The following is a 26,573-nucleotide window of genomic DNA, read 5'->3' on the forward strand; positions in this document are numbered from 1 at the left end:
AGTTTGCTGTCCTGGCAAGCGTGTCTTCAAGTTTGAAGGAGACAATTAATTACAGACACATGAGGCTTAACACCTCACCTCAGTTAGCTGGACACAGGGCGGTACAACAAGTGATGCTCTGAATGAATGAATGAATTGTACACCACATAAACATACTGTAAAAGGTCTGTTTAGTAATAGGCGACGGTTCTCCACTTACATCGTTTGCTGGGTCCGATAATTGTAACCATAAAAATTGCATCCTCGGAGAACTGTGAACCTCTAACGACGTGGCAACGAGGCGAAGTTTTTCGAATACTCAACCAGAATGTTGTTTCAGCAGCGACAACGGTGCAACGGAGACGCTGTCCCCTTCGAACCGACGTCGCGACGGTACGCTCCGTGCATGGTCCGAGTCCTCCCCATGCCTGGCGCTCGAGCGGCCCACGCTGCCGCCACCGCCGCCTCCCATACACACTGACCTTAGCGCTGTGAACGAAGGTCGGGATCACGTTTGATAACTTGAGAGGTGTTTGTGACAGACGTCGACTGAAACTTGGACACATTGAGATAGGAAATGGCAAAATACATGTATAGCTTACATTCTGTAGATGGACAGTTCCAGGAAAGTATACGGTATGCGTTACTACATGTACAATTCACGGTTAAACCTAAATTTTTTGCATTAAGGTAGCTTTTATCTGACAAGTTGTATTCCAGAAAACAACGCTTTAACGTTTAAAAAAAACAAAATTACGCGTTCAGTTTTAGGCACCAGCTAGTAAAGAATGTTTTTTATTTTCAAGCTTAGCCGACTTTCAAGTAATTTCTTATTATTATAATATTATTCCGTTATTATTTCAAATTTTTATTACTTTGATTAGATTTCTCTAATAAGCAATAAAGATTATTTTAGTAATGCTGTTTGGTCTAAGATCGAAATCCCTCTTCCTTATGAATACAAAGGCCTGTGCGTGCAGCTGTAAATATTTAATATATTACCGAAAAGATAATTAAAAAACTAAACTATTTCTTAGTAATATTGCTATTGTTTTTTTTAACGCTATGGAAACCGGCCAAATGTAATAGATAATATAGATATCGAATTTAGTATGTCTTCATGTCTATGGAAGAAACATATCCTATGCAAGGTCATTTAAACTCAAAAAGTATTTATACTAAAATAAGCGATATGAATTGTTTCATGTTCATATTTTAGTTTTACTAGATTTGTGAACTAAATGAAATGCCATCCCTTTCAGATTGTAATGACTCGACGTCACTGTTACACGTGTATGTGTGAACACGTTAACTTGTGTGTAAATAGTTTTTTGATTTGATTATTTCGAACATTAATCTTTTTTCTATTGCCATAGTAATACGTGAACAATATATTCATGGGTTCATTTCAGTTTCAGTTGACGTCTCTCCAATTGTTGACACGTAAAATTATAAATTATTGGAACTTTTTATTACGGAAGCGAAGACAGCGCTAAACAGAGGTCAGAACCTCTGTGCCTGTAAATAACTAATATACAAATTATATTTGCAAACAACTTAACTTAAAGGAAGTGCGTTTTGTAATTCTGGCCCATACGACCAACATCAGCGAGCGACAGTAGTATTGATATTTTATGATTGCCTAGTAGTTTTGTTTGTATTTTAACAATTATCAATCAATCAATTTTTATTTTGGTACATGCAAAATGTTTACCAAGATTGACGTGCAAAAATTTGTCGTAAAACATTCTAACAATATTCAACAATAAAAAACAAAATGATTGAAAAGGAATACAAAGATTTCGTTACACGTATTAAAATAATGATTTTGGTTCCAATAATCTGTTAGACACAAAACGCATAGTCTAAAAATGGTGCTATCCTTTTCCATAAAGAACATAATAAAAGGGACGGCACTACATACTTCTTGTCGGCTTAGTTTAGGTAACCGATTTGTTTACAACAGAATTGGCACTAGTTATGGGGGTTTAATCTGAAATGTAACTTATGTTTATGGTGAAAAGGTTCACTATGGTAGAATCTTTATATTTTTTCATGACAAATTATCTTTATCGCTTATAGCTGCTGTGAGTTGGATTGGTCAGTCTTATAAAAGTATGCCCAACATCCTCAAACATTACATAAAACAAAAGTATGACAATGTTTGTAAGACATAATTGTAGAAAGGGCGATATTTAGTTTTTGCAATTTAAACATTTAGGTCTCTTAAGATGTAATCTGAAACATAACAGTAATAAAATAGATACATCGCATGTTCTTCGTGATAGCCCTCTTATAAGACGGATGTCTTTTCGATTTGATGACGGTTCGATTCCTCGCAGATATAATTTGGAATTTATAATTTCCGAATTTTCTCTTGTCTGGTCTTGTGGGACGCTGTGGTCTAGGCGCGTTACGACCCTACCCAAAAAGATGTCCCGCCAAGCGATTGAGAGTTCCAGTACGATGCCACGTGTATAACAATTTGTGGTATGGGTGTCATACACTGGGATATCCCTAACATGGCGAGGATTCAAGGATAACTTGTAGAGATATCAAAAACTTTGCATTATTGAAAAATCCTTGGATGACTTAATTCAAAAGTTTTATTTCAGGTAGTTCTGTTTTATAAGGGGAACAATTTCAAAGTGGACATATATTTCGCCCTTTCGACAAATATACTTATAAGTTGTTATTACATAAACAATATTAGTTCTTTACAGAGACCAGAGGTGCGGTTATGGTATAACGTTTCACAGCTTCGTAAATGTATTTTATGTTTGCACTGTCTTTGTTTCTTTCTTTTCATTTTGCATACACTACAATATACATTAATTCACATCCTTATCATACTTATTGGCTGTTGTATATGCTGTGGTATATTTTAAATTAGTAACGTCGATAATAAAACACACTCTTCATGTGTCCTAATTCTCCATAGTCCATCATGTTTCTATTGTTTTACTGATCGATATAGTTAAATAGCATCATTATCATTTTTTAACCATTAACGGCCGACTGAAGCGGAACCGAACCGGTGATAGCGCATTGTAGGGGCTCGACTTTACTTTTTCAACTGCTGAGTTTTTTGCCGGCTTCTTCTCGGTAGAATCTGCCTTCCGAACCGGTGGTAGAATCAGTACAAACAGACAGACTTGACGTTTCAAAAGTGCTTATATTAGGCCTACTTGAAATAAATTAATTTTGAATTTGAGGGGCCGAGTTCGAATCTCAGCACGCACCTCCAACTTTTCTAAGTTATGTGCGCTTTAAGTAATTAAACTATCACTTGCTTCAACGGTGAGGGAAAACATCGTGAGGGAGCCTGCATGCCTGAGAATTCTGCATAATGGAAAGGTGTGTGGAGTCCCGTCCCCTCTCATTCTCTTTGTGGGCCATCAACCCGTGCTCCGTAGTGTGCCGGTAATTAGTTGATGTGATGATGATGATGGAAGGCCAAAGACACAGCAGGCGCAGTCCTTAACGCTGTCCAAGCGCGGATTGGTATATTCACACGACTTTCTGAATGTCTATTCTATGGAGAAGGTTTCCTCGCGATGTTTCCCCCTTTACCGTTAAAGCAAGTAATAATAATTCGTTTAAATTAATCGCAGTTTAGAAACTGTCGTTTCTAAATTATGATAGTTACTAAAGTCGTGCCAAAATTTAATGATTTTATTATATCCAAATCGATCCGAAAGGTAGGCAAATGTCTTCAATTCAATTCAATTATTCTGTATTCATGTAGGCCTATCATAGGAACTTATGAAGCGCTTATACATATATTTTTATATAATTGTGAGGTAATGTTGATAAAACCGTTTGCCAACTTAAACCTAAAGCTACAAGGGTTATAAGCGCGCCTTGGTCTAAAAAGAGCCACAGCAAACAGAGCTTATTTACCAATGAAGATTTGAATCATTAGTTACATTACACATCACAATTTTCTATTATATTTATATTTCGATTACGCTTGCACGTAGTCTGTGAAACTGCACATACTTAAATATTAAACCACCATTATGCGGTAGGTACTATTCAAAACAAGCCTAAATCACATACTTGTGTTTTAAAAACCAATTATTATGTGACACTTCATAAACTATATTTTTTTCATTCTTAGAGATATTAGATACGTTAATAGTGCCCATTTTCACTAATGAAGGCCTAAGTAAATAACGCCTAATCAAAGAATATGCCTAGGCAATCATTTACCTTTGACCGATCATTTTATCTAGGCAACTCATATAACCTAACTTGTCTATGGTTATGCCACAAGATGTGGTTTTTGTGTTTGTATTATCATATTTTTCATTTTTCGTACGGAATTTAGGTTATTTAAAAAAATATATGTGTTTTTCATCTGTCAAGTGTCAGTTTATGAGTCCCCTAGTCTGTACGATCTGCCGAATCGGTGTCGGAATTTTAGACGGCACCTAACGTCGTTAGACATCACATAAAGAGTTCGTGAAACGTTTGTTTTCTCTAGGAATCATCTAAATCAATCATCTCACCAAATATCTTACTTACTTATTAATAAAAGTGTTAGTTTATTTATGAAGTGCCAAAATATTCAGTTTTGGCACACTTTTATACACAAATTGACCTTGTAACGTGCCTTTCCAATTTACGACACCCATTTTGGTCATCGTTTCCAATTAAAATATTAAAAGTTACGGAGATCAGCGGGCGGACGAGTTTGTAATTTTATTTTAATAAAATTAGCTTAGAAGCTGTAAAATAATCTGAAGGTGAATCGTTGTTTTAGTAGACCGGAATAAGTGCGCTTTATTTCAAAATTGCTAATTGATTCACGTTTTAAAATTAATTAAAAATAAAATCGGTGAACTGAACCTGTAACCGTGTTCTAGAATAGGCGAGTGTATCACAGTTAATACCAAATAAACCAAAGAGGATACAAACACTACGTTATAATTAGCCATTGACAACACAACACCAAGGTATGTCAAAAAATAAAATTTTGATTTCTTATTTAATTCTCGGCATTGAAGAACGAAGTTATATAATAGTATTTTTTTTTACCCACAAATGTCTTTCTTGCATTCTTAAAGCTACTCGATATTGGTAAAGTACACTGTGCTGTTTTGGCACTACGAACAGCATGAAAATTAAGCCTAATTTGCTACACGCAAGTTAATATTATTACTCCACTTAACAATTATTCATTGTAAAGTCAACATCTCCTGAGGATGCTCCGTTTTCGAAGCGAAACGTGCGTAGAGAGTACGTTGCCGAAGATCTGTTTGGTGTGGAGTATAAGGATTGAAGAAATTATACATTACACCATACAGATTCTCCTGCTTTTCGCGGAGTATAGCAAATTAGGCTTAATTTTCATGATACATCATGGATTTCCGCAAAGTAACGCCTGCTTCTATCCAATACTACGAACAGCCATAAATCAGAAGATATAGACTAGAGATATTGCTACAATTTTAGATTTACTTATTTACAATACCTTATTGCAACAGCGATAAGACCTAGCTTTATATTGGTGGGAACTCAGGTGAACCTTTCCTGTGTGCCTAGGAAAACAGTTTAAAACCGTTTCCAACCATAAACATTAACAGTTCAGTTCTTTGCTTTTGGACAGACAGACGGGCTGACATACCATGTTATGATAATAAACAACTAACAATTAGCAACAAGTATAAAGTAATAACAATTTTCCGCGCCAGATAATTGCTCCAATGTCCTTACTTCGCATCATTTTTGCAATCCGCGTGTAGGCAGCTGGCGAGGTTTCTTGATCGCAAACCGATTCTCAGTCAGTCATCCTTCGCGGTTTATACGCGGAACACGTTTCAGTCTTTTGTGTTTAACTTAATATGGTGTTAACGTTATTGTTTTCCTCACATGACTTCCTCGTGTCATAATCTATTTTAAATGGGAAGTAAGTTACTTAGGTACAGTCCGATTCAAACTTTATTGACTTCTCGAACTTCATGCGTTTCGATGCGCAGAATTTAATATTCGGTAATAACCAATCAGCGAGACTGTACAGTTGACTACCTGCGCGTAGCTACACACGCAGCCAACTTCCACAACGACATAAAGTTTGAAACGATTTATACCTACCTACTTGTTTAACATTAGTTATTAATCTTTTTACGATTCGAAGTTGTTTGTTACGTCATTATGATTCCTCGAGCCTAATCGATAATACGAAGCCTCTGTTGTGTGTCCGTCCGTCCGTCTGTCTTGTCTGGCAGTGGTCTGAGTCTCTACCGTTCTAGAGAGTTCAAATTCTCACAAAGTGTGTATTTATTTCTATTACTGCTGCAACTAATCTATCTAAATACTAATATAATAACTGTAACTGGACGATTTATTTACATTTCATCCTTACTAATATAATAATTGCGAAAGTGAGTTTGTTTGTACCTTTAGCGACCAATCAACTTGTTTTCGGCACAGAATTATTTGTATAGATGTAGAGTTACTACGTTACTTTTCATCCCGGAATTACAAACTGTTCCCACGGGATTTGTAAAAAACCTTTATATACGCGGATGCAGAAAGTTGGCAACAGCTAGTATTTTATTTAAAAAAAAATCTGGGCTGGCTGCAATTTCGGTAGAGAACATAAAACAGAGTTTTATTTTATTTTTGTATGACGACAGACAAGCAGAATTTGTAGCTGACATTCTAGACCTTAATAGTATCTACATTTGGACAAATATAGGTATAATATGCCTGCCCCTAGCAGGTTAGCCCGTTACCATCTTAGACAGAGTCATCATTTACTATAAGGTGAAATTACAGTCTAGGGTTAACTTATAGTGAAACAAAAAAAAAGAAAAACTATATGATGTGATTGCAGTCTAGGTTTAAATTCTAACGGAATAAAAAAAAACTATTAGACGTAATTGCAGTCTAGCGTTAACTTCTTCTAAAAAAAGAAAACAACTATAATATAACAAGTATAAGGTGAGATTGGAGTCTGAAGTCAACTTCTAGTGGAATAAAAAATAGAAAACAATTTTGAGATGAGATTGCAGTCTTGGGTTAACTTCTAGAGGGATAAAAAAAAAACAAGTATAAGATGATATTGCAGTCTAGGGTTAACTTATAGTAGAATAAAGAAAAAGAAAAGAAGTATAAGATGAGAAGGGAATCTTGAGTTAACTTCTACTGGAAAAAAATAGAAGAAAACAAATATAAAATGAGTTTGCAGTCTAGGGTTAGCTTCTAGTAAATACAAAAATAGAAAACAAGTACAAGATGTGTTTGCAGTCTAGGTTTTACTTCTAGTGGAATAAGAAAACAACTTAATTTTTTTATTCTCACCTGCCCATCTCATACAGAACCTATATGCGCGCCCTTGAGTAACCACTAACATCTATGTCACCGCATGACTTAATGGCAACTTGTAGATTATAACGATTATGCAAAGTGTGCATGATGATACAATCTGTGCACGGAAGCGTAGAATAACAGCACAATGAACAAATGCGACAACCCACACAAGCGATCATGGTTCTATTCACTATGTTTACAATGAATGGCTCCGAATGGAGGTGATCACAGAATTGAGAAAGTACAGACCCCTCATTCAGCCATTATTGCATGCAGTGCAATCAGTTGCGTGCATAGTGGGTAAGCACAAGGTATGCAGATGATATAAAATGAAGAAAATCTCCAGTACAAGTTATAAAAAACGTAAGGATAGGCATTGTAAGAGTTATAAGCCTACCCTTTTAATTATTTATAACTCGTACTGGAGATTTTCTTCATTTTATATCATCTGCATACCCTCTATGCACGCCACTGACTGCATTGTGTCCAAATACAGTGAAAACGCCCGGCGCACGTCCACTTCACACCCGCGGAAGGTTGCTAGGTCACAATTTTTTTCCTATTATCTCAATGTTATTTCTAACGTTTAGGATAATATTTACTGTCAACTGGTATGAAGACTAACCGCCTGTTCGAGAAACACTACTAAAGTGGAGTGGTTTTAGTCGCGCACGCGGTTTCTGATTGTTCTTAATTATGTGGTCGTGATGTGATCGTTCTGTGCTCTTCCTGCATAATATTAAACCTACATCTGAATCTATGATCTAGGATTTCTTTTACTATCTCGACACACGTATCAAGGTCAGGGTCTGCGTAGAAACTGCTTTCGTGATTTGTATGAAGTCAGAACGAGTTGTCCGTATCAGATATGACGACTCCCTGCCGCAGCGATGGGCGCTGTTTTTTATTTTTTTTTAAGTTGGAGGTCCCGGTTTCGTTTCCCGGCAGGGTATATTTGGAAATTTATAATTTCAGAATTTTCTCTTTTCTGGTCTGGTCTGGTGGGAGGCTTCGGTCGTGGCTCGTTACCACTCTACCGACAAAAATGTGCCGCTAAGCGATTTAGCGTTCCGGTACTATGTCGCGCAGAAACCGAACAGGTTAGCCCGCTACCATCTTAGACTGTATCATTACTTACCACCAGGTGATTTGATTGTAGTTCCTGAATGTCGTGGGATTTACCAAGAATACCAGAACTTTTAGTGTAACGTAGGTACCCTGTTGTACAAATACCTATCTACATGTTTTTACGTGTGTACTTATATGTATATGGAGTGGAGGGCAATTTTTTTTAACTCCGGGCTGGTACTGAACATTCTTTAACAGAAAAAGCCAATGCGTAACATGTTTTAGCCCATCTTAGGACTTCGTGATCCGTGGTTTAAATCTATACCTATATATATATATATAAAAGAGAAAGTGTGTAGGTATGTTCCGTATAGGCTCCGAAACGGCTGGACCGATTTCAATAAAACTTTCAGGGAATCTCTGGATTGACCTGGCGAGTAATCCTGTAAAGTTTGGTGACAATCGGAGCACTCCTATTTTTGAACTGTCAAACTGTCAAATACAGCTTTTATTTACTATGATGATATTCTATTGTTGGGTGTACATGGGTGTAGATAATGATCTTTACCCGCTCGAGAAGAGAATGAATACGGAGAGAAATAAATGATTTAATATATTATGAGACTTAAATTAAAAATTTAATGATGCAAGTTTATTGTTTAAATAAAATAAAGCAAAATCTAGCCCGGCGAAGCGGGCTGGGTACGCTAGTATTAGATAAAAAGAAGCAGGCGTTACATGCGGAATTCCATTATATTCAAAATCTAGCTTAACTTGCTATACTCCGGGAAAAGCAGGAGAATCTGTATGGTGTAATTATAATTTTTCAATCTTTATACTGCACACCAAACAGATCTTCGGCAATGTACCCTCTACGCATGTTACGCTTTAGTCAACATATCCTGAGGATGCTTCAGTTTCGGAACGGAACATGCGTAGGAAGTCATCAAGCTAAGACCATCCTATTGGTCATAGCACCAATGAACAATGTTTCAAAATCGGGTTTTTTTTTTCCTTTTTAGAGCTGTGTGCGCTGGGTAAACGGTTAAAGTTTTGATAAAATCATGTATGACATATTTATAAGCACAAAAACTGGAAACTTCTTCTGCTAGAATTTGTATGGCACACATTTAAGGTTTAATATTAATAGTTCAGCATAAATTATTCTAAATTAAATTACCTAAACAACTATCCGTTCTCCTTTAAAAGTTCTTAAAAAAAAGATCTTTTAAGGTTGACTTATACGCGGACGAAGTCACGAGGGACCGCTAGTAATTTATATAACTATGCATCTTTTAACTCGTAACACCAACCACTGTTCTTCGTAACTGTAGTTCTCCTTCCACTGAGTGGTTACCGGGCAGAGATCATTATCAATTAAGGCAGCCATTACACCCTAATTTAGTTTATAAGTTGTTTTTGTACTATGTTTTTGTGTGGAATAAAGAATTTGATTAATATATTCCTGCACATATATCAACATGCTAACGACTAGACCAACGAAGCCGTTCTTATTTCAGTATCCTCCTAATTAAAGTTTTGTAACACACAGAACTAAAGCGGCTGTTACCGACGCTGTCGCGGAAAGAGAAGGGCGCGCGCACACGCACGTCGTGGTACGCAGAGTGCGGCGCGGACGCTGCGCCGGCGCAGACCTCCACCTCCTCCTGGTAAGTTTAAATTTTTGGACAGATTACGGCATGGCGTCTTGAAAACCATCGCCTATAAACAGAAGAGTACTTCGCAGGGCGTGGTACAAGATCTACAAAGTGTACCTAAGTAATATGAAATGAAGATCCATACTAATAATATAAATGCGTGAATAAAGAGTGAATAGGCATCTTCTAGGCAAGCGCGCTCCACCTTAGGCTGCATCATCGCTTACCATCAGGTGTGATTGCAGTCAAGCGCTCGTCTATAAATATAAAAAAAAAAAAAAAAAAAAATGCAAATGTGTATATGTTTGTTTGTTGGTCCTTCTTTTACTAAGGAACTAATGAACTTTAGTTTTGGCATTGAACTATTTGAATGGACGAAGGCTACTTTTTGTGCCTGACAAACTAGGTTAAAAGGTTCCAACGGAGTTTGTGAAAAACATGTTCATCACACAAACGTTTTCCAGTTGTGGGAATCGAACCCACGACAATGGACTCAGAAAGCAGGGTCACTGCCCACTGCTCCTCTCGGCCGTCGAAATTGAGTTGCGTATCGGATAGAAGCAGGCGTTACTTTGCGGAAATCCATAATATGTTATGAAAATTAAGCTTAATTTGTTATATAGTAATTCATTGTAAAGGCATCATCTCCTGAGGATGCTCCGGTTTCGGAGCGAAACGTGCGTAGATATAAGGATAGAGGAGGATTGAAGAAATTATAAAGTACACCATACAGATCTCCTGCTGTTCGCGGAGTATAGCAAATTAAGCTTTATTTTCATAATTGAGTTGCGTAGTCGAAACCTCACCTCATCATGTATAACCTAAATCATCACCTTCTATGATTTATTTTCTAAGTTAATTTTTACGTCACAGACAAGATTGTGGTTTGTGACGCAGACTAAAAAGTCTGCGTCACAAATAGATTTGAATAGGGAAACACTGCCACAGTCATCGACAATCATACTATTTAATTTGACTCATCAAGACATCACGTATCGCTTGCAATCACGTCGACTCACAGGTTACAAACTTATTCCCCTTTTACTCATCGCTGTTAAAAATCCCTCAAATAAAGAAAACAAATAAGCGTGTGCTCGTTACCTTTACGTGCGATTGAAGTAAAACTTTTATTATTATTTATTGATAAAAGAGTAAAATGTTTCTGTGACTCCGCCATTTCATTTAATTTTCACTATTATCATTTTATATTCTATTTAAAATTCATTAATATCACTTTCACCTTAATAAATATTTTCATTTGTTAAATAGAATAATTGAGAGTAGAAAATTTAAGGTTCGATCAGCACATGTCAACATATCCTTGTCCAAGGCCGTGGGTTCGATTCCCACAACTGGAAAATGTTTGTGTGATGAGCATGAATGTTTTTCAGTGTCTGGGTGTTTATATGTATATTCTAAGTATTTATGTATATTATTCATAAAAATATTCATCAGTCATCTTAGTACCCATAACACAAGCTATGCTTACTTTGGGGCTAGGTGGCGATTTGTGTATTGTCGTAGTATATTTATTTATTTATTAGTCGCGCCTAAAGATGTTTCACTTCAATAAATAAAGTTAAATTTGTTCGCAAACGTTCCAAACCCAACAAACATTCTCGGATCGTCAGATTGCATGGAAAAGTGGAACGTGGAAACGCACTCTTATAAGTGGGCAACATAATCTGACGTCACAACAAATGGTGTGGCACACAATAGACCAACAATCCATCTTCCTTGAATCTTCCCGAGTGAACTAATTGCAGCAAAGAATGTGAGTTAGAGTGAAAGAAGGAAAACAAAAAATACAGGAGTTAAAATTAAATTCAATGAAGTAAAACTCATTCGTAAACCCGAAGTTTGCACTCAGAAAGAGTTAAGCCAATCTGATTGGCTTACACCTTCGCAAAACGTAAGATTGCATACACGTGGAAACGCACTCTTATAAGTGTGCTAACTTTATGTGACGTCCCAACAGAAGGGAGTGTCACACACAATAGATAAAGGCCTATCGAAATTATTCACAATCGCGAATCATCTCCCAGATCCTCATTGAATTGTCCCGAATGGACTAATTTCTGCAAAGGATGTGAGTTGATTGAGGATTGTTATCTGGTAGTCGGCGCAGCTAGTGACGCGGGCCTGACTCACGAGCCTGTTCTGTACCACCGTTATGACTTGCCGCAATCCATGAGGGAAAGCGGTTATGGCATATCGCATTAAGTTTATGTTATCAATGATTAAGGATCATAGTAAAATAGGTTGCGACAGTCTTGTATTGTTTGATGGCCGATTGGCGCAGTGGGAAGCGACCCTGCTTTCGGAGTCCAAGGCCATTCGATTCCTACAACTGGAAAATGTATGTGTGAAGAACATGAATGTGTTTCAAGCAGCAAGGTTTAAATGATTCGGACTTAATGCAAGTTACCATATTCTAGCAAAATAGTAAATAGTTAAAATAACTGCCATACTCCCTAAACAGGTTAGCCCGCTACCATCTTAGATTGCATCATCACTTAGTGAGATTGGAGTCAAGGGCTAACTTGTAGTAGACTTAAAAAAAACAGAGGAAACTAACTAGACAGTTTTTCGTAATTCACAAGAACAATTCAGCAAATAATGATACGCTTATTACCTATTCCAATAAGTTTGTGGGAAACAATACCGCTTGACTCTTGTAACCGAGACCACCGACCGTTTCAACTTCTACGTTCAAGTATACCTACTACCTATACGTATACCTACTATGTGCTCGCATGGTCATCAGCCGGTTACGAATTCTCTCAGTAATATTCGTCGCTTGCGTTTCGCGACATGCACTGTGACGAAAACGGGTCCAGATAACCGCTGGAAGTTTCCCTGTGGTTAACCTCAGGTTAACTGCTAAATTTACGACGCGGTGTTTAAAAATTAAGTTCAAATCTTTATTAGTTAGTTAGTTAACTTAAGTTAAATACTTGAAAATCAAAAAGTTTGGTTCCACTAGTTACAGTTACCTACTTTGGTTTTATGGTGCACGTTTTTTTCCAGTATTACGAGAGATTACGAGTAAGACAAGGTCAGAGCTGAATAATTGTTTTGTTATCTAAGTATTACTAAATAACAGTAAGAAATTTGTGCCCTACATTTGCTAGTAGTACCTACCTTCTGTTATCTTTTTTAGTCTTTCTAATTGTATTGAAATGTCGTGCTACCTAAAGCAGCATTTATTATATATCCTTACTAATGTTTCTATTGAAAGAACTTTTAAATACCTGCATAGTGTTTTTTGTGGCATCTGATAGTGGCATTAGTAATATTAGATATTTATGTATATAATACAGGTATATATATACATATATATATATATATTATACATGTGAAAGTGTGAGTGTTTGTATGTCTTAAAAATGGCTGGACGGATTTGTATGAAATTTGGCATGTACCTATGTAGCCTTTGACATGGAAAATATGGCCTATGCTATGGAAAAGGACATGTACTTTCTATACCGATATCTGAAATAGGTAGTTCCAGTGGTAGGATTAAAAATTGTCAACGATTGAAGCTTTAGACCAATTTTGAATTTTGATGTTCACGCAAATGAAATAACGGGCAGTAGCTAGTTATTACATATATTTAATTTAAATTATGTGCAATTTTTTTTTTTATGACATAATTTAAATAATACCTACGTTTTTTACTTAATTCCAAATTTTAAAAATTATTGTACGAGTTTCGATTAATATGAACCTATTAAGTAATGTACTTAGCCATAATGAAACTTTCGGACTTTCATTTCTTTCTGTTTATAAATCTTTTGGTTACAATTAAATTATTTACCTCTCCCCGCGGGTTATTAACTTCGCACGTTAAGTTTTATCATAACTGGGTACCTACCTGTATGTTTTTATTGACACATAACTTCTTATTAATTAATTCGAGGAAACTGGTTCTCTCGAAACCGTTGCGTGTTACATACAAATCTTGCAGTGAGCCAATGCAGTCTCTGTAATTTTACTTGAATTTCCCCACTCAAATATTTATACTTTATATAATGGTGATAGCCTAGCTAGCTTCGAGCTTCAGCCTCCCATACGAGGGAACAGAATTCGATTCTATCATCATCTAATCCAAAATATTTACATGACAGATTGAACAGGACAGTAGATACAGTACAGTACAGACACAAATCACAAATCACAAATCAAAGGCTGCGTCTGATATAGGATGTACAAGGTTATTTATGTAGATATAATCCTATATCCTACTCCCAGTTGTTTTTTAAATCCTCCTTCTCTAAAAGTCTATTTATTCTAGTAGTAGAAGTACAGCTGAGCTTGTCCGGGGAAACACCACGCTCTTAAGAGTGCGGCTACTTCTTCACAATTACTCATTGTAAATAAAGATTTTAAACTAACATTTTCGTGGTTAATCAACATTTCTTAAATATAGTTCAACGGGTACATACCAGGATAATATTTTGGATTTGTCGATATTTCGACCCAGTTGCATGGGATTGTGGTCACGACGGGACTGGGTCGAAATATCGACAAATCCAAAATATTATAGTGGTATGTACCCGTTGAACTAACTATATTTAAGAAACACTCATTGTAAAGTTCATCACAATTATTCATTGTAAAGTGAACATCTCCTGAGGATGCTCCGGAAACGAACGACACGTGCTTATAGGGTACATCGCCAAAGATCTGTTTGGTATGGAGTATAAGGATGGAAGAAATTATAGATTACCCCGTATAGTTTCTCCTGCTTTTGGCAGAGTATAGCAAAGTAAGCTTAATTTTCATAAAATGGCGTGGTTACTGTAATTATGGGCACATGAGGCTAGATGGTTTATTTCTTACATTGTAAACGATACATGTTGTGGAGACTTCCTAGTTATCATCAAAATACCAGTGTCAGGAGGCCTCACTCTTCCATAGCAAAACAAGATATGTAAGTAATAATCAAAAGTTATGTCAGTTTAACAAAACGAAATACTTAGGTATCCAGTGGCGTAGCTACGTAACCAAGGGCCCAGGAAAACATTACATTCAGTGCATGAATGTTTGAAGGGTGATTGGCCAGAACACTTTCGAATCAATCATTGGAAAATAAAAAAATAAAACGATTGAGTAGTGTGTCTTGGTGTGTATGGTGTTTATGTTTGTGTTTGCGCGCGTGTGTGTCTGTGTGTGTGTTTGAAGGTGAGTGTGTGTGTACATGTTATTAAGTGCGTCTAAATCCATTTTATTTAAAGGCAGCACTTTCGAGAACATTTTCCTTGTATGCCTAGCGAAGTGTTGATCTGTATATCGTTGATGGTTATTAATTTACCATCAGGTGGCCCAAGCAATCAGCTTGGTCAATTAATTTTATACTAATAAATGAACAAGAGTTTGTTTGTTTGTTAACTTGAACGCGATGTTCTCAGGAACTACGGAACCGATTTGAACAATTCTTTCAGTGTTGGATAGCCCATTTATCGAGGAAGGTTACGGGATATACGTTTTCACACTAAGACCAATCGGAGCCTAGCACCAATGAAGAATGGCTTAAAATGAAGGGGTTTTCTTCCTTCCGTGTAAACGGTTTAAGTTTCTATAAAATAACGCATGACATAGTTTTTCCCCTTTAAAACTTCTATAGGAATCACGCGACAGTCTATTAAATAAAAAATGGGTAGGCAGTGCTTCTGTGCATGTATGAAGTGCAGGCCACTGCCTACTCCAATAGGGTGAGCTCATGAGTCAAAAGTCCTATAGCCGCCGCGCCGTGAGTAACAGCGCATGTCTTATCTAGAGTGTCTGATGGGGACCTACGCTTGAAGCCTTCGTACCTAATATTATTCTGACAGCAAGTCTTATCAGGAATTATAAAGGACACGTCGGTGATACTTTCACCGTGGCTTTCTTTGACCCACAGCGAGATGTCACATGGCCATAATAAACGCATTAATCAAATGCACCCACCATATGAGTTCCGTTTCCGGATTGTACATAAGCTCCACAATCTTTGACCCTTAGTTATTACGTAAAACCAGCCAACCATAAAAACAATTCCATTCCCTGTTTAAAAGTCGTGATTTGTGTCATGTGAATTTATTTTTTATTATAAGTATAAAATTTTATAAAAAAAAAATGATATATTATTAATGTAGTTAGTTGCGATATTGTGTCAAAAAATATGTAAAAATAGCGAATTAACAAAAGCCACTATTATGTACTTCAAAGCAGCATGCACTTCATACATGCACAAAAGCACTGCATACCCAAATTATTTTATACAAGACGTATTGGAGGAGAATTTTATACGCACACCCTGGTCAAAAACCTTGTGCACGCCACTGCTTCAAAGAATCGTGTTTATAATGAGCTTCTATAATTCTACGAAGTATATAATGGACGGCCGAATGGCGCAGTGGACAACGATCCTGCTTTCTGAGTCAAGGCCGTGGGTTCGATACCCACAACTGGAATATGTGTGTGCGATGAATATGAATGTTTTTCAGTCTTCTTCTTCTTCTTTTGATTTATGGCTTTTCGTAGTGCCAAAACAGCACAATGTACTTTGCCAGTGTCAAGTAGCTATATTTTTCAGTCTCTGGGTATTTATTTGTATATGATGTGGTCGTCCATGGATACCGTGCGTTATCTGTGGTCACGTGGGTGGCAGCATTGGACTAGTGGCGCGCTCGGCCTGCGATTTAACGGGTGGTACGACGACGGCTGTTCAAATGGCGGCAAGGCCGTACCTTTTCCCATCAGTATTCAGTTGGCCCCATGCGGAAAAGTTGTAAGCGTATTTTAAAAAATATCAGTATCCTCGGTATTGCTATGAATAAATAAATTTATTATTATTATTATTCGAGATTTACTCTCACGCCCGTGTACAAAATAAATACATAAAAAGAGCCAAAACAACATTAATATACTTACTTAGATACATAGAGAATTAGAGATTAATACACTTAAATATACATTACATAAATACATACTTACACCCCGGCAGGAGAGACCAGACGGTCGGGGGTCAGGGCGACAGGCTTAGGAATCGGCGGACTATCCTAGCCGAGTCCAGCAACACCACTTTCTGCATCTTGGCTGCCAGTGAATTGCCGCGGAACCCCAGTCGCCTTAGATGGTGTGATAGGCAAACTTATTATTATTATTGTATTAAAGCTTATTTAATAAAAGACTACCGTTCGTATTGTAATTGAGCCTGTACCGTCCTATTATTTATTGCCTTTTAATAATTATAACTATTTATGTATATTCATAAAAATGTTTATCAGTAATCTAAGTACACCTAACACAAGCTACGCTTACTTTGGGGCTAGATGGCGATGTGTGTACTGTTGTAGTATATTAATATATTTATTTATTTAATTGTTCTGTTTTGCTGCAGGTACGCGGAAGCCGGCTTGTACCAAGCGGGGAATATCTCCTCATCATCAGGCGCATCCTCGGGATCGCACCCTGCGTCTCCCTTACCACACTCGCTGTTCACTCACGAGCCCCTCTACCAGTTCTACAACGCCGCTAAAGTTGAGGTAAGCTAATCTGCCATGATCTAAAAATTCAACATGGCGGCGATACGACGCCATAATGCAACAAAGAAATCTTAATGTTAAGGGCTTAAGGCCGTAGTCTACCACGCCTGCCCAGTACGGATTGGTGGACTCCACACACCGAGGACATTATGGAGAACTCTCAGGCATGCAGGTTACCCCACTATGTTTTCTGTCAACGTTGAAGCAAGTGATAATTTAATTTCTGTAAACGCAAATAGGTATAAGTTAGTGGTGGTGGGATTCGAACTTGACCCCCGAAATTCAAGTCGAGCTCCTATCCACTGGGCTATCACTGTTTTTTAACAACTTAAAAAAAATATATACTTATATGTAATGCAAGATGAACGCTGATCAGATTTCTTAAATTTATATAAATTAATAAGACGAAAAAAATAACATCTTCACGAAACGTACATATAATGTGACCAATATTGGTATAGTATAAAGTAAAATATGTAAAAAAATTTAAAAACATTTAAATTAAGGAGGTCTTATCTCAAACTTAACCAAACTTTAATATCAGTCAGTTTTTATGTACACAACAATATAAAGGAGACCGATATTAGTTCGAATTGAAAACAACTTTCCCGGTAAACCTTGATCTACAGTTTAACGACAACAGAAAATCCCTTGACCCGCGGATTTAGGAAAACACGCAAGGTCGTGTCCGATTCGATATAAATACTGGCATTCCTCTCCCAGTACTAGATACAAAGGACTGACTTTGAAACTGCATAAGACAAGGTTTTTATAATATTTAGAATTTTGCGTTTGTTAGATCTAAAAAAAACTTCAAGACATTAGTTATCTTTATGAGTCACGATATACAATGCTGCCGTGTACCAAAACGTGCAAGGATATGTATGTAGGATGGTTCATATCTTAATGAAATGTGGTTTAAAATGGCTAAAGACAATTTTTTTGCAAACAAAATGGTCACTTTAAAAACATTCCACGTGTTAATTGTGTCAGTTTTGACAATTTTTCAAAACAAACAGTTTTATCTGGCTCACTAATGGGCAACTAATTGCCTAGTGCAATTGATAATTGGCGAGACCTTGCTGGCGCCTACTAAACTTGACCTTATACGCCTAATTTGTAATGTTGTTATGATCTATCAGAAGTTTTATTTGAAACATTAACATTTGCGAGTATTTTATTCTTTGAATTTCAATTATATTTTAAGTATACAAACACGTTTGCTTTTTTATCTTTATTTTAAGAGATGATTCGCTGGGCGAATATGCCTCTGTAATGTTACATTCCAACGTACAAGTACAACTACATACAGTAAGCAGTAGCTAGGATGCTCATCGACAGAGGAATTATTATTGTCTCTTCTACCGATACAAATCCCAACCAATGGAAACAGGTTTCTTGCTGTCATAGAATGAAAGTTGGCCAGGACACTGTTAAAATATCCAACGGGGCTTAAAAAAGAAGTATTTCTAATAGAAAAATGCCTCGTTAGTATAATCAGTACTGACTAAACTAAGGAAGCAATAACGAGACATGGTGGCCGATCACGAGATCTTAGATTATGTTGCCAGGTTGGTTGCCATACATTGCTAGAATTGTTTAAGTCCTTCTGTGCTAGCCCGGAGTCTGAAAATTGGTCCAAAATTCAAAAAAAACAAAATTCAAAATTTCTTTATTCATATAGGCCTATCACAGGCACTTATGAAGCGTTCATACATATTTGTTTACATAATTGTAACGGGATGGTGATAACTTCGTTCGCCAATTTAAATCTAAAGCTACGAAGTCCTTCAACCATGAACGGATTGTTAAGCATTTAGCTATTATCACTAAACATGTGATAATCCGAAAACGAAAACGGTTATAGCCTAATGGGTATGGTGGATTCGGCTTTCCTTTCAAGTCAAGACCGAGTTCAAGCCCCGAATGGGGATCTTTTCAGAGTTAGACGTTTTTAATTAAAGCAATTTTAATATCACTTGCTTTAAACGGTAAAGGAGAACATCGTGAGGAAACCTGCATGCCTGAGAGTTCGCATAATGTTTTTAACGGTGTTCGAAGTCTACCGATCTGCACTCGGCCTGCGTGGTAAACTATGACCTAAACCCTTCTCATTATTGGGGGAGACCCGTGCTCTGTGGTGGGCCGGTAATGGGTTGATGATGTGATAATCTTCAATTGGCGACATGCGTTTTGAGGCCCCGCCGAAAAATACTCACTAGATTATCATCTAATTATATATTTATGCAACCGGTAACGAATCAAGTGTTTACTTTACAAAATTCCATAAAAAAAGTATCTCCTTCAGATTGTGATGTTTATTTGTTGCAGTCGGCGTGCCGCGAGACCGGCGACTCGGACTCGGACGCGTACGAGGTGGGCGGGGGCTCCATCGGCAGCACCAGCACCACGTCATCGCGGCCCTCCGCCATGGCCCTGGTGGCGCCGCGCGGACCGGCCCGCACCTTGTGGTGCGAGGTGCCGGAGGTCGTCAACTCCTCCGTGCTCAGTACGTGATCCATAGTTTCTCTTGTCTTGTTATGTGAGCTATCTTTTAATTACTTCTTACGTGACGGGAACCGCCGAGAAAGTGACAAGACTCTCTCCAGAGAGTGACATAAGCCTGTCGCATAACGGTGACGCGAAACCCATAAGTTTTGCCACAATATAGACCGCTCAACACGACTAAAAAAAATTAAAACACCAAGTTCATCGAAATATTCATTTTTAGTAAAGATTGTAGAAATTATAAATTAAGCTTAATTTTCATAATATTTGTGTGTTTTAACGAAAAATTATGTTTCAGGTTCCCTGGCACCAGCCCAGAAGAAGCTCCAAGAGGCGAAGTTCGAGCTGCTAACGTCAGAAGCCTCATACCTCAACTCGCTAAGCGTGTTGGAGGCACACTTTATCTCACACCCCGCATTCCGCGACCCCCACGTGCTCCCACGCGAGGATTGGGAGACGTTGTGCTCGACTATACTACCAGGTGAGATTGATGGTGCTTTTTTCTCAAACTTTACATACAGTTAGTTAATAAAATTTAAATATAGTTAATAACTTTCACAAATGTTTTATAAATAATAAATAAAATCGAAATATAAAAAATATTTGACATTTACTTCACTAAATTTCAAAAGTCTTCAAAACATTGTTAGCCTTTGTTTTGGAACAGTTATAAAACGTGTAACCGAATTACGAAATACTTTTGAAGGAAAACATTCAAAGTATTTACTTTTGACAACCCTATTGAAGATAAGAGACCGACACGCGCATAGTCCTATGCTACGCGACGCGTACCGTATAAAGTGACAGAAGTCACTTGATTGAAATTTTGCATGCGGTATTAGATCTGTATCTGATTTCTTTCAATAAAAACTATGGCAGGACCTTACTCTAAACTATTAGCGTTTAACTTTCACAGATAAGTCTGAGAGACAGTACATAATGAACATCTAAAGCCTGTAAAGTAATATTTCAGTTTTCATTTACATGTTGTATTTCCGCGAGTATTTAATTTAGGTACATTTAACGAGATGTATATTCCAATAATGAGTGTTCTGTGCTTGTTCAAAGTGCGGAAGTGCTCGCAACTCCTGATGACTGAGCTGGAGCGCTGCTGGCAGGAAAACATCCTCCTGCACGGCATCTGCGACATCGTGCAGCGACACGCGCAGGCGCGGTTCCACGCATACGTCAAGTATTGTGAGAACCAACCGCTTATGATCAAGACACTGCAGCGCTTGAGGGAGCGGCCGGCGTTCGCTGCAGCGCTTAAGAGGTATAAAGCTAACAGTAAAAGGGATATTTGCAAAAAACATCAAGGCGACTATAAGATACTATAAAACTTAACCAGAAGTATTAAATAATGTTTGCGAACAGTAAAGCAAAGCGAGCGAATAAAATACGGACGCAATTTTTCTTTTTATCAAAAATCTTTTTGGAGCCATTTTTCAATACTGAATTATATTGCTACTACACCAATATTTATTCGAAGTGTCTGTGAGTGTGTGTATTAATGCTTGCGTGGGGGTGTGTGTCTGGAGGAGTGAGCGTGTTTGTGTGTGTGTGTGTGTGTGCTGCGTGTATTTTTTTTTTGTTTGAAAGGTAAATTATTCGTGAGTATCTTAGCTATGCTTAGTGAAAATTCGTCTTAAATGGTGGATTACATATTTATTTGCAACTTTCTCACGTGGATATCAAATAAAAGGGTATAGTAGTGTACACTATTGCATAACTTCCTGGGGTAATGCTTCGAAATCACATTTGATTCAGTTAGAACGAGCATAAAGGTCAGTACTCAAAACTATTCTTAAGAAGCCTTATAGATATCCAACCGTCAAATTACTCCGTTATAGATACTCAAACGTCGTGTCTTTAAGGTCCCGTTGCCAAGAATCAAGTCGAGCTTTGCTAAACGTTTCAGTCCATTTATAGACTCCTTTATTTATAATAAAGTTACCAGTACTTGTGACATTAAACATTGTTCCGTAAAACAGGCAAAAGCAAAAATTGTTACCTGGCTTGCTACCTTAACCTATGATTCAACAGAAAAACTTTTCTTGTGTCTAGCGTAATATCATACAAAAAGCAACTTTATCAATTATTAGACCGCCTGGTACTCCCATTTTGCAAAACCAAGTTCTTCGGTAACTCTTCCACTTTTAAGGCTGTTGTTCTTTGGAATAATTTGCCTGCTGACATCCGTAAAAGTCAATGCCTTCCCATATTTAAATGTCGTCTTAAAGACTACTATCTGTCTTTGAGTGAAGTAATTTGAACAAATATCGTAATTAATGTGTTTTTTTTGTATTTTTCTTTTTTCATTATTTAATTATGTATGTATTTATATATATATTTATTATATATGTATTTATATATTTATTTATATTATATGTATGTCTATTTATTGCCGAATATATATGTATATTATATGTAGTATAATTGCACTATCCCGCTCTCTTGCAGCTTTTCCTTCTGTCAGAGGTTGCCTGTAAGAGATTGCTTGCAGCAATAAGGCCGCCTTTGCATGCCTACAATTCTTGTTGTTGTTTATTCTATATTTTATGTATATTCTGATGTTTGTGTGCAATAAAGTATTTCTTCTTCTTCTTTCTAGAGTGTATTGTACGAATTGTTTAATCGACTGTAATTCGAGTGACAACATAAATTTAAGCTGTTAAATTGTAAATAGGCACCCACGAAACAGGAATACCTAGTGTGGGTACCATCGGTAACATGGAATCTGTAAATGTTGTTTTTGATAATAAATATTTTTTCATTTTTCATTTTCACAATATTGAAAGTAGGGGGATTCCAAATTTTTAATTTATGTATTATATGCTAAGTTATTGTCTACAGGCTAGAAAGTCATCCGGCGTGCCAGAGTCTGTCACTGCACTCGTTCCTAATGCTACCGATGCAGAGGATAACCCGCCTGCCCTTACTTTTGGACGCGGTGTTGCGGAACCTGTCCTCGGAGGACCACGAGTACGATGGCTGCATGCACGCTCTAGCAACACTTAACGACGTAAGATGAGTTTTATGCCCACATTTTATTGGTTTATTTGATAAAAACTATATTATTCCACAGAATTAAGACCGTACAGAACCCTCATTCAGCCTTTATTGCATGCAGTGCATTGTCCCCAAGAACAGTGAAAACGCGCACGGCTCACTTTACAACCGCGTAATGTTGCTAGGTCACAAACGTTTCCTATTTTATGGTAAACGTTACATTAGAGTTAAAATAATTACTGTCACTTGCTTGCACTTGTTAAATGGAATTAAGTTACTAACCGCCTGTTAGAGAAATACTACTAAAGTGGAGTGGTTTCTGATGCTTTAATATTAGTCGTGTACACGGTTTCTGTATGTTCATAATTCTGTGTGTTATCCTTATTAGCTAAAATATTTATTGTGTCCCTGGAAAATCTACTAAATAAATGAATACCTGAATTTCTGAAAGAACAAATCTAAACTATGACCTTGAAAAATACAGTCCAATGTAACATGTCGGTACCCATTTCTCGCAACATTCACTTAGTTAACTGCACCTTTGCGATAACTTATGAAAAAAAAAGTCATTTATTTCGACCGACTGGGATCATAAATATTAGTAAACTTAGCCTATCAAAAAAGTTGGACGGCCGATTGGCGCAGTCTCTGCTCTCTGATTCCATGGCCGTAAGTTCGGTTCCCACAACTGGAAAATATTTGTGTGATGAAAATGAATGCTTTTCAGTGTCTGGGTGTTTATATGTATATTATAAGTATTTATGTATATTATTCATTAAAATATTCATCAGTCATCTTAGTACCCATAACACAAGCTACGCTTACTTTGGGGCTAGATGGATGTATTGTCGTAGTATATTTATTTATTATTTATTAATTGGTATTCCAGTTCGTATCGCAATGTAACGAGGGTGCTCGCAACACGGAGCGGGTCGAGGAGCTGTGGCGAGTGGCGAGCGACATACACGTCCCCCCCGCGCTCAGACACGCGCCCGACCTTGGCCCTGCGCTTTCTAGACGAGATCGGAGGTACGTTCATTTATTTATCTACTCCCATGCTTATATATCTTCTATAAAAGATTCTGTAACAGTAAGCTTAATGCCAACATTAAAACACCCAGTGTCTTAATAACCATTATAAAATCCAAACGGATGATACAATATAGTAGGTACCTACTGCATTTCATAATAACACTGTTTTGTTTTTTTCGATCCCTTCTGCGCAAAGGGTTTACTCAACAGATAACCACATTCTTATTGCTCAAAAAAAAGAACATACTGTATGAATTTCAAAATAAGAACATTGTCATTCGCGCGCGATTACATTAAATACTTTACAACCAACGAATTCCACACGTCGAATGTAATTGCGAATGATTGGTTGTGTTTAACATAATGTTTGACGAAATTGTTCCTCTTTGAAGGTTCCGAAAAATTCCGAGAAAGCATATTATGTCTATCTTGTAAGGTTGACTCAGACGCGGAAGAATTTGCGTTGAACTGCTAGTCATTTAAATAAAACTAAATATAACAAAACATAAAAACTAATGATAAAACAACACCACTGCCAATTACTAGAACATACTGAATGCTCATTCAGCCATTTTTGTGTCCTAAAACAACAAATAACATTAAAAGCGCCTTGCGTACGTCTCACTTTACACCCGCGGAATGTTGGCGGTAGCTCACAAACTTTCTCCCATTTTCCCATATTTTGGTACACGTTTAGAACTTTTAAGAGGTTATTACTGTCAACTGCTAAATTGTATGAAGTGACTAACAGTTTGTTCGCGAAACACTTCTATAGTTGAGTGGTTTTTGATGCTTCAATATTAGTCGTGTACGCGGTTTCTGCATGTTCTTAATTCTGTGGTCCGAGCTTAACTCATATTGTACGTCGCTCTTCAGACCGATTCGCTGGCTGGTCCGCTCAGGCGAGATGACGCAACTGCTATGGAAGACGGACGAGTTGAAGCTGACTTTCGGCAAGAAGTTCCACAAAGTTCCACTGCACCTGTTCCTCTTCAACGACCACCTCGTCATCACCAAGAAGAAGGGGTGAGTTATTCGATTTCAATTTCTTTATTTGCAGATTGAGTTACATAGTTGGTGGGTACAATAGTATAATAATGCTACAATCGCCAAGATTGGCATGCCAATTTGATATCTTAAAAACTATGTATTTACAATGCTCATTCAATTAAATTATTTTCAAGTATTTAAATCAAATAATAATAATATACAACAAATATATTAATAAATATATGTCAAGGTTCTATAAAATGTCACATTCTTTAGCGATTTTATGATATTCTTTAATATCATAAAATTGCTTTTTAAGCATGAGCTCTTTAATTTTACGCTTAAATGATATAACATTCACGTTCCTGTCCGCCAATGACGCCGGTAGCTTATAAATAATACTTAGTTATGTTTTATTAATCTAGGTCTTATCTTAATTAAAATATCACATGCTTCAACGGTGAAGGAAAACATTGTGAGGAAACCTGCATTACTGAGAGTTCTACATAATGTTCTCAAAGGTGTGTGGAGTCCTCCAATCCGCACGGGGCGGGACGGAATACGGTCTTAACCCCTTCTAATTGTGGGAGAAGTCCCGTGCCCCGTGGGCAGTGGGTCGATATGATGATGATTGTGAATTTTGGTATTGGTTTTATCGATATATGAAAAAAGTTTTTGGAGTCCGATCCCACGGAGAACAGCCGGTTAGACATCCCAATCCCGAAAGCTTCGAAGGTTGCCAACGTGCAACCGGTACCTAATATAGGTTAGCACCTCTATACTTTGCAGTATGGAGCGTGTATTGAACCATAGGCTCCTTGCATACCTGACCTCTTATTAATAAGCCAACCAATTTCATGTCTATATTTTATCTTATATAATCTCTTGTTTCTTCGTTTATCACAAGGTTTTAGCAAGAGATAACAGCATAAGCTGTTCTCTGTATAATAGTAATGAACCTTTCAGGGAGGAATGCTACGTGGCGATCGATCACTGCCCCCGGTCGCTAGTGGAGGTCTGTTCTAGCGACGCCGCGGCGGGCGCGAAACATACCTTGTTACTGACGCTGTTAGAAAACCACGAGGGAAGAACGGTCGAGATGGTAAGAGAAACAAGGACAGTCGACTGCCGAATCTTTTGTTATGTCCATACAACTTATAACGTTTATTAGGACCTAGTGACTAGGTAGCTAGGTACTCACTTCACGTCCAACTAATATTATAAATGCGACAATTTGTAAGGTTGGTTGGATGGATGGATGGATGGATGGATGGATGGATAGATGGATGGATGGATGGATGGATGGATGGATGGATGGATGGATGGATGGATGGATGGATGGATGGATGGATGGATGGATGCTAATATGGCTAATACTATGTTCTGGCATAGGTACATTTTTCGGTAAGCGAATGCAATGCTTTATAAGTTTAGTTACATTAAATTGCATTACATTATGCGTGTAACATCTTTCTCA

General features: G+C 37.3%; 1 protein-coding gene across 7 annotated transcripts in view; it reads left to right on the forward strand.

Annotated features, from left to right (window-relative positions):
- Positions 1-26,573, forward strand: part of LOC120624469 (rho guanine nucleotide exchange factor 15) — a 158,020-nt gene that overhangs the window by 127,245 nt on the left and 4,202 nt on the right. For 4 of the 7 annotated variants that reach the window (XM_039891031.1, XM_039891032.1, XM_039891033.1 and 1 more), the window contains 10 exons: positions 320-480; positions 9,920-10,037; positions 17,413-17,557; positions 19,889-20,066; positions 20,364-20,546; positions 21,134-21,338; positions 22,919-23,087; positions 23,964-24,103; positions 24,983-25,132; positions 26,063-26,198. In XM_039891031.1, coding sequence (XP_039746965.1) covers positions 320-480; positions 9,920-10,037; positions 17,413-17,557; positions 19,889-20,066; positions 20,364-20,546; positions 21,134-21,338; positions 22,919-23,087; positions 23,964-24,103; positions 24,983-25,132; positions 26,063-26,198 — 1,585 coding nt within the window. The remainder of the gene's footprint in view (positions 1-319; positions 481-9,919; positions 10,038-17,412; positions 17,558-19,888; positions 20,067-20,363; positions 20,547-21,133; positions 21,339-22,918; positions 23,088-23,963; positions 24,104-24,982; positions 25,133-26,062; positions 26,199-26,573) is intronic. The other 3 variants (XM_039891035.1, XM_039891037.1, XM_039891034.1) reach the window with 2 other exon arrangements.

Source organism: Pararge aegeria, chromosome 6 (genome assembly GCF_905163445.1).
Source record: "Pararge aegeria chromosome 6, ilParAegt1.1, whole genome shotgun sequence".
Classification (NCBI taxonomy): Eukaryota; Metazoa; Arthropoda; class Insecta; order Lepidoptera; family Nymphalidae; genus Pararge; species Pararge aegeria.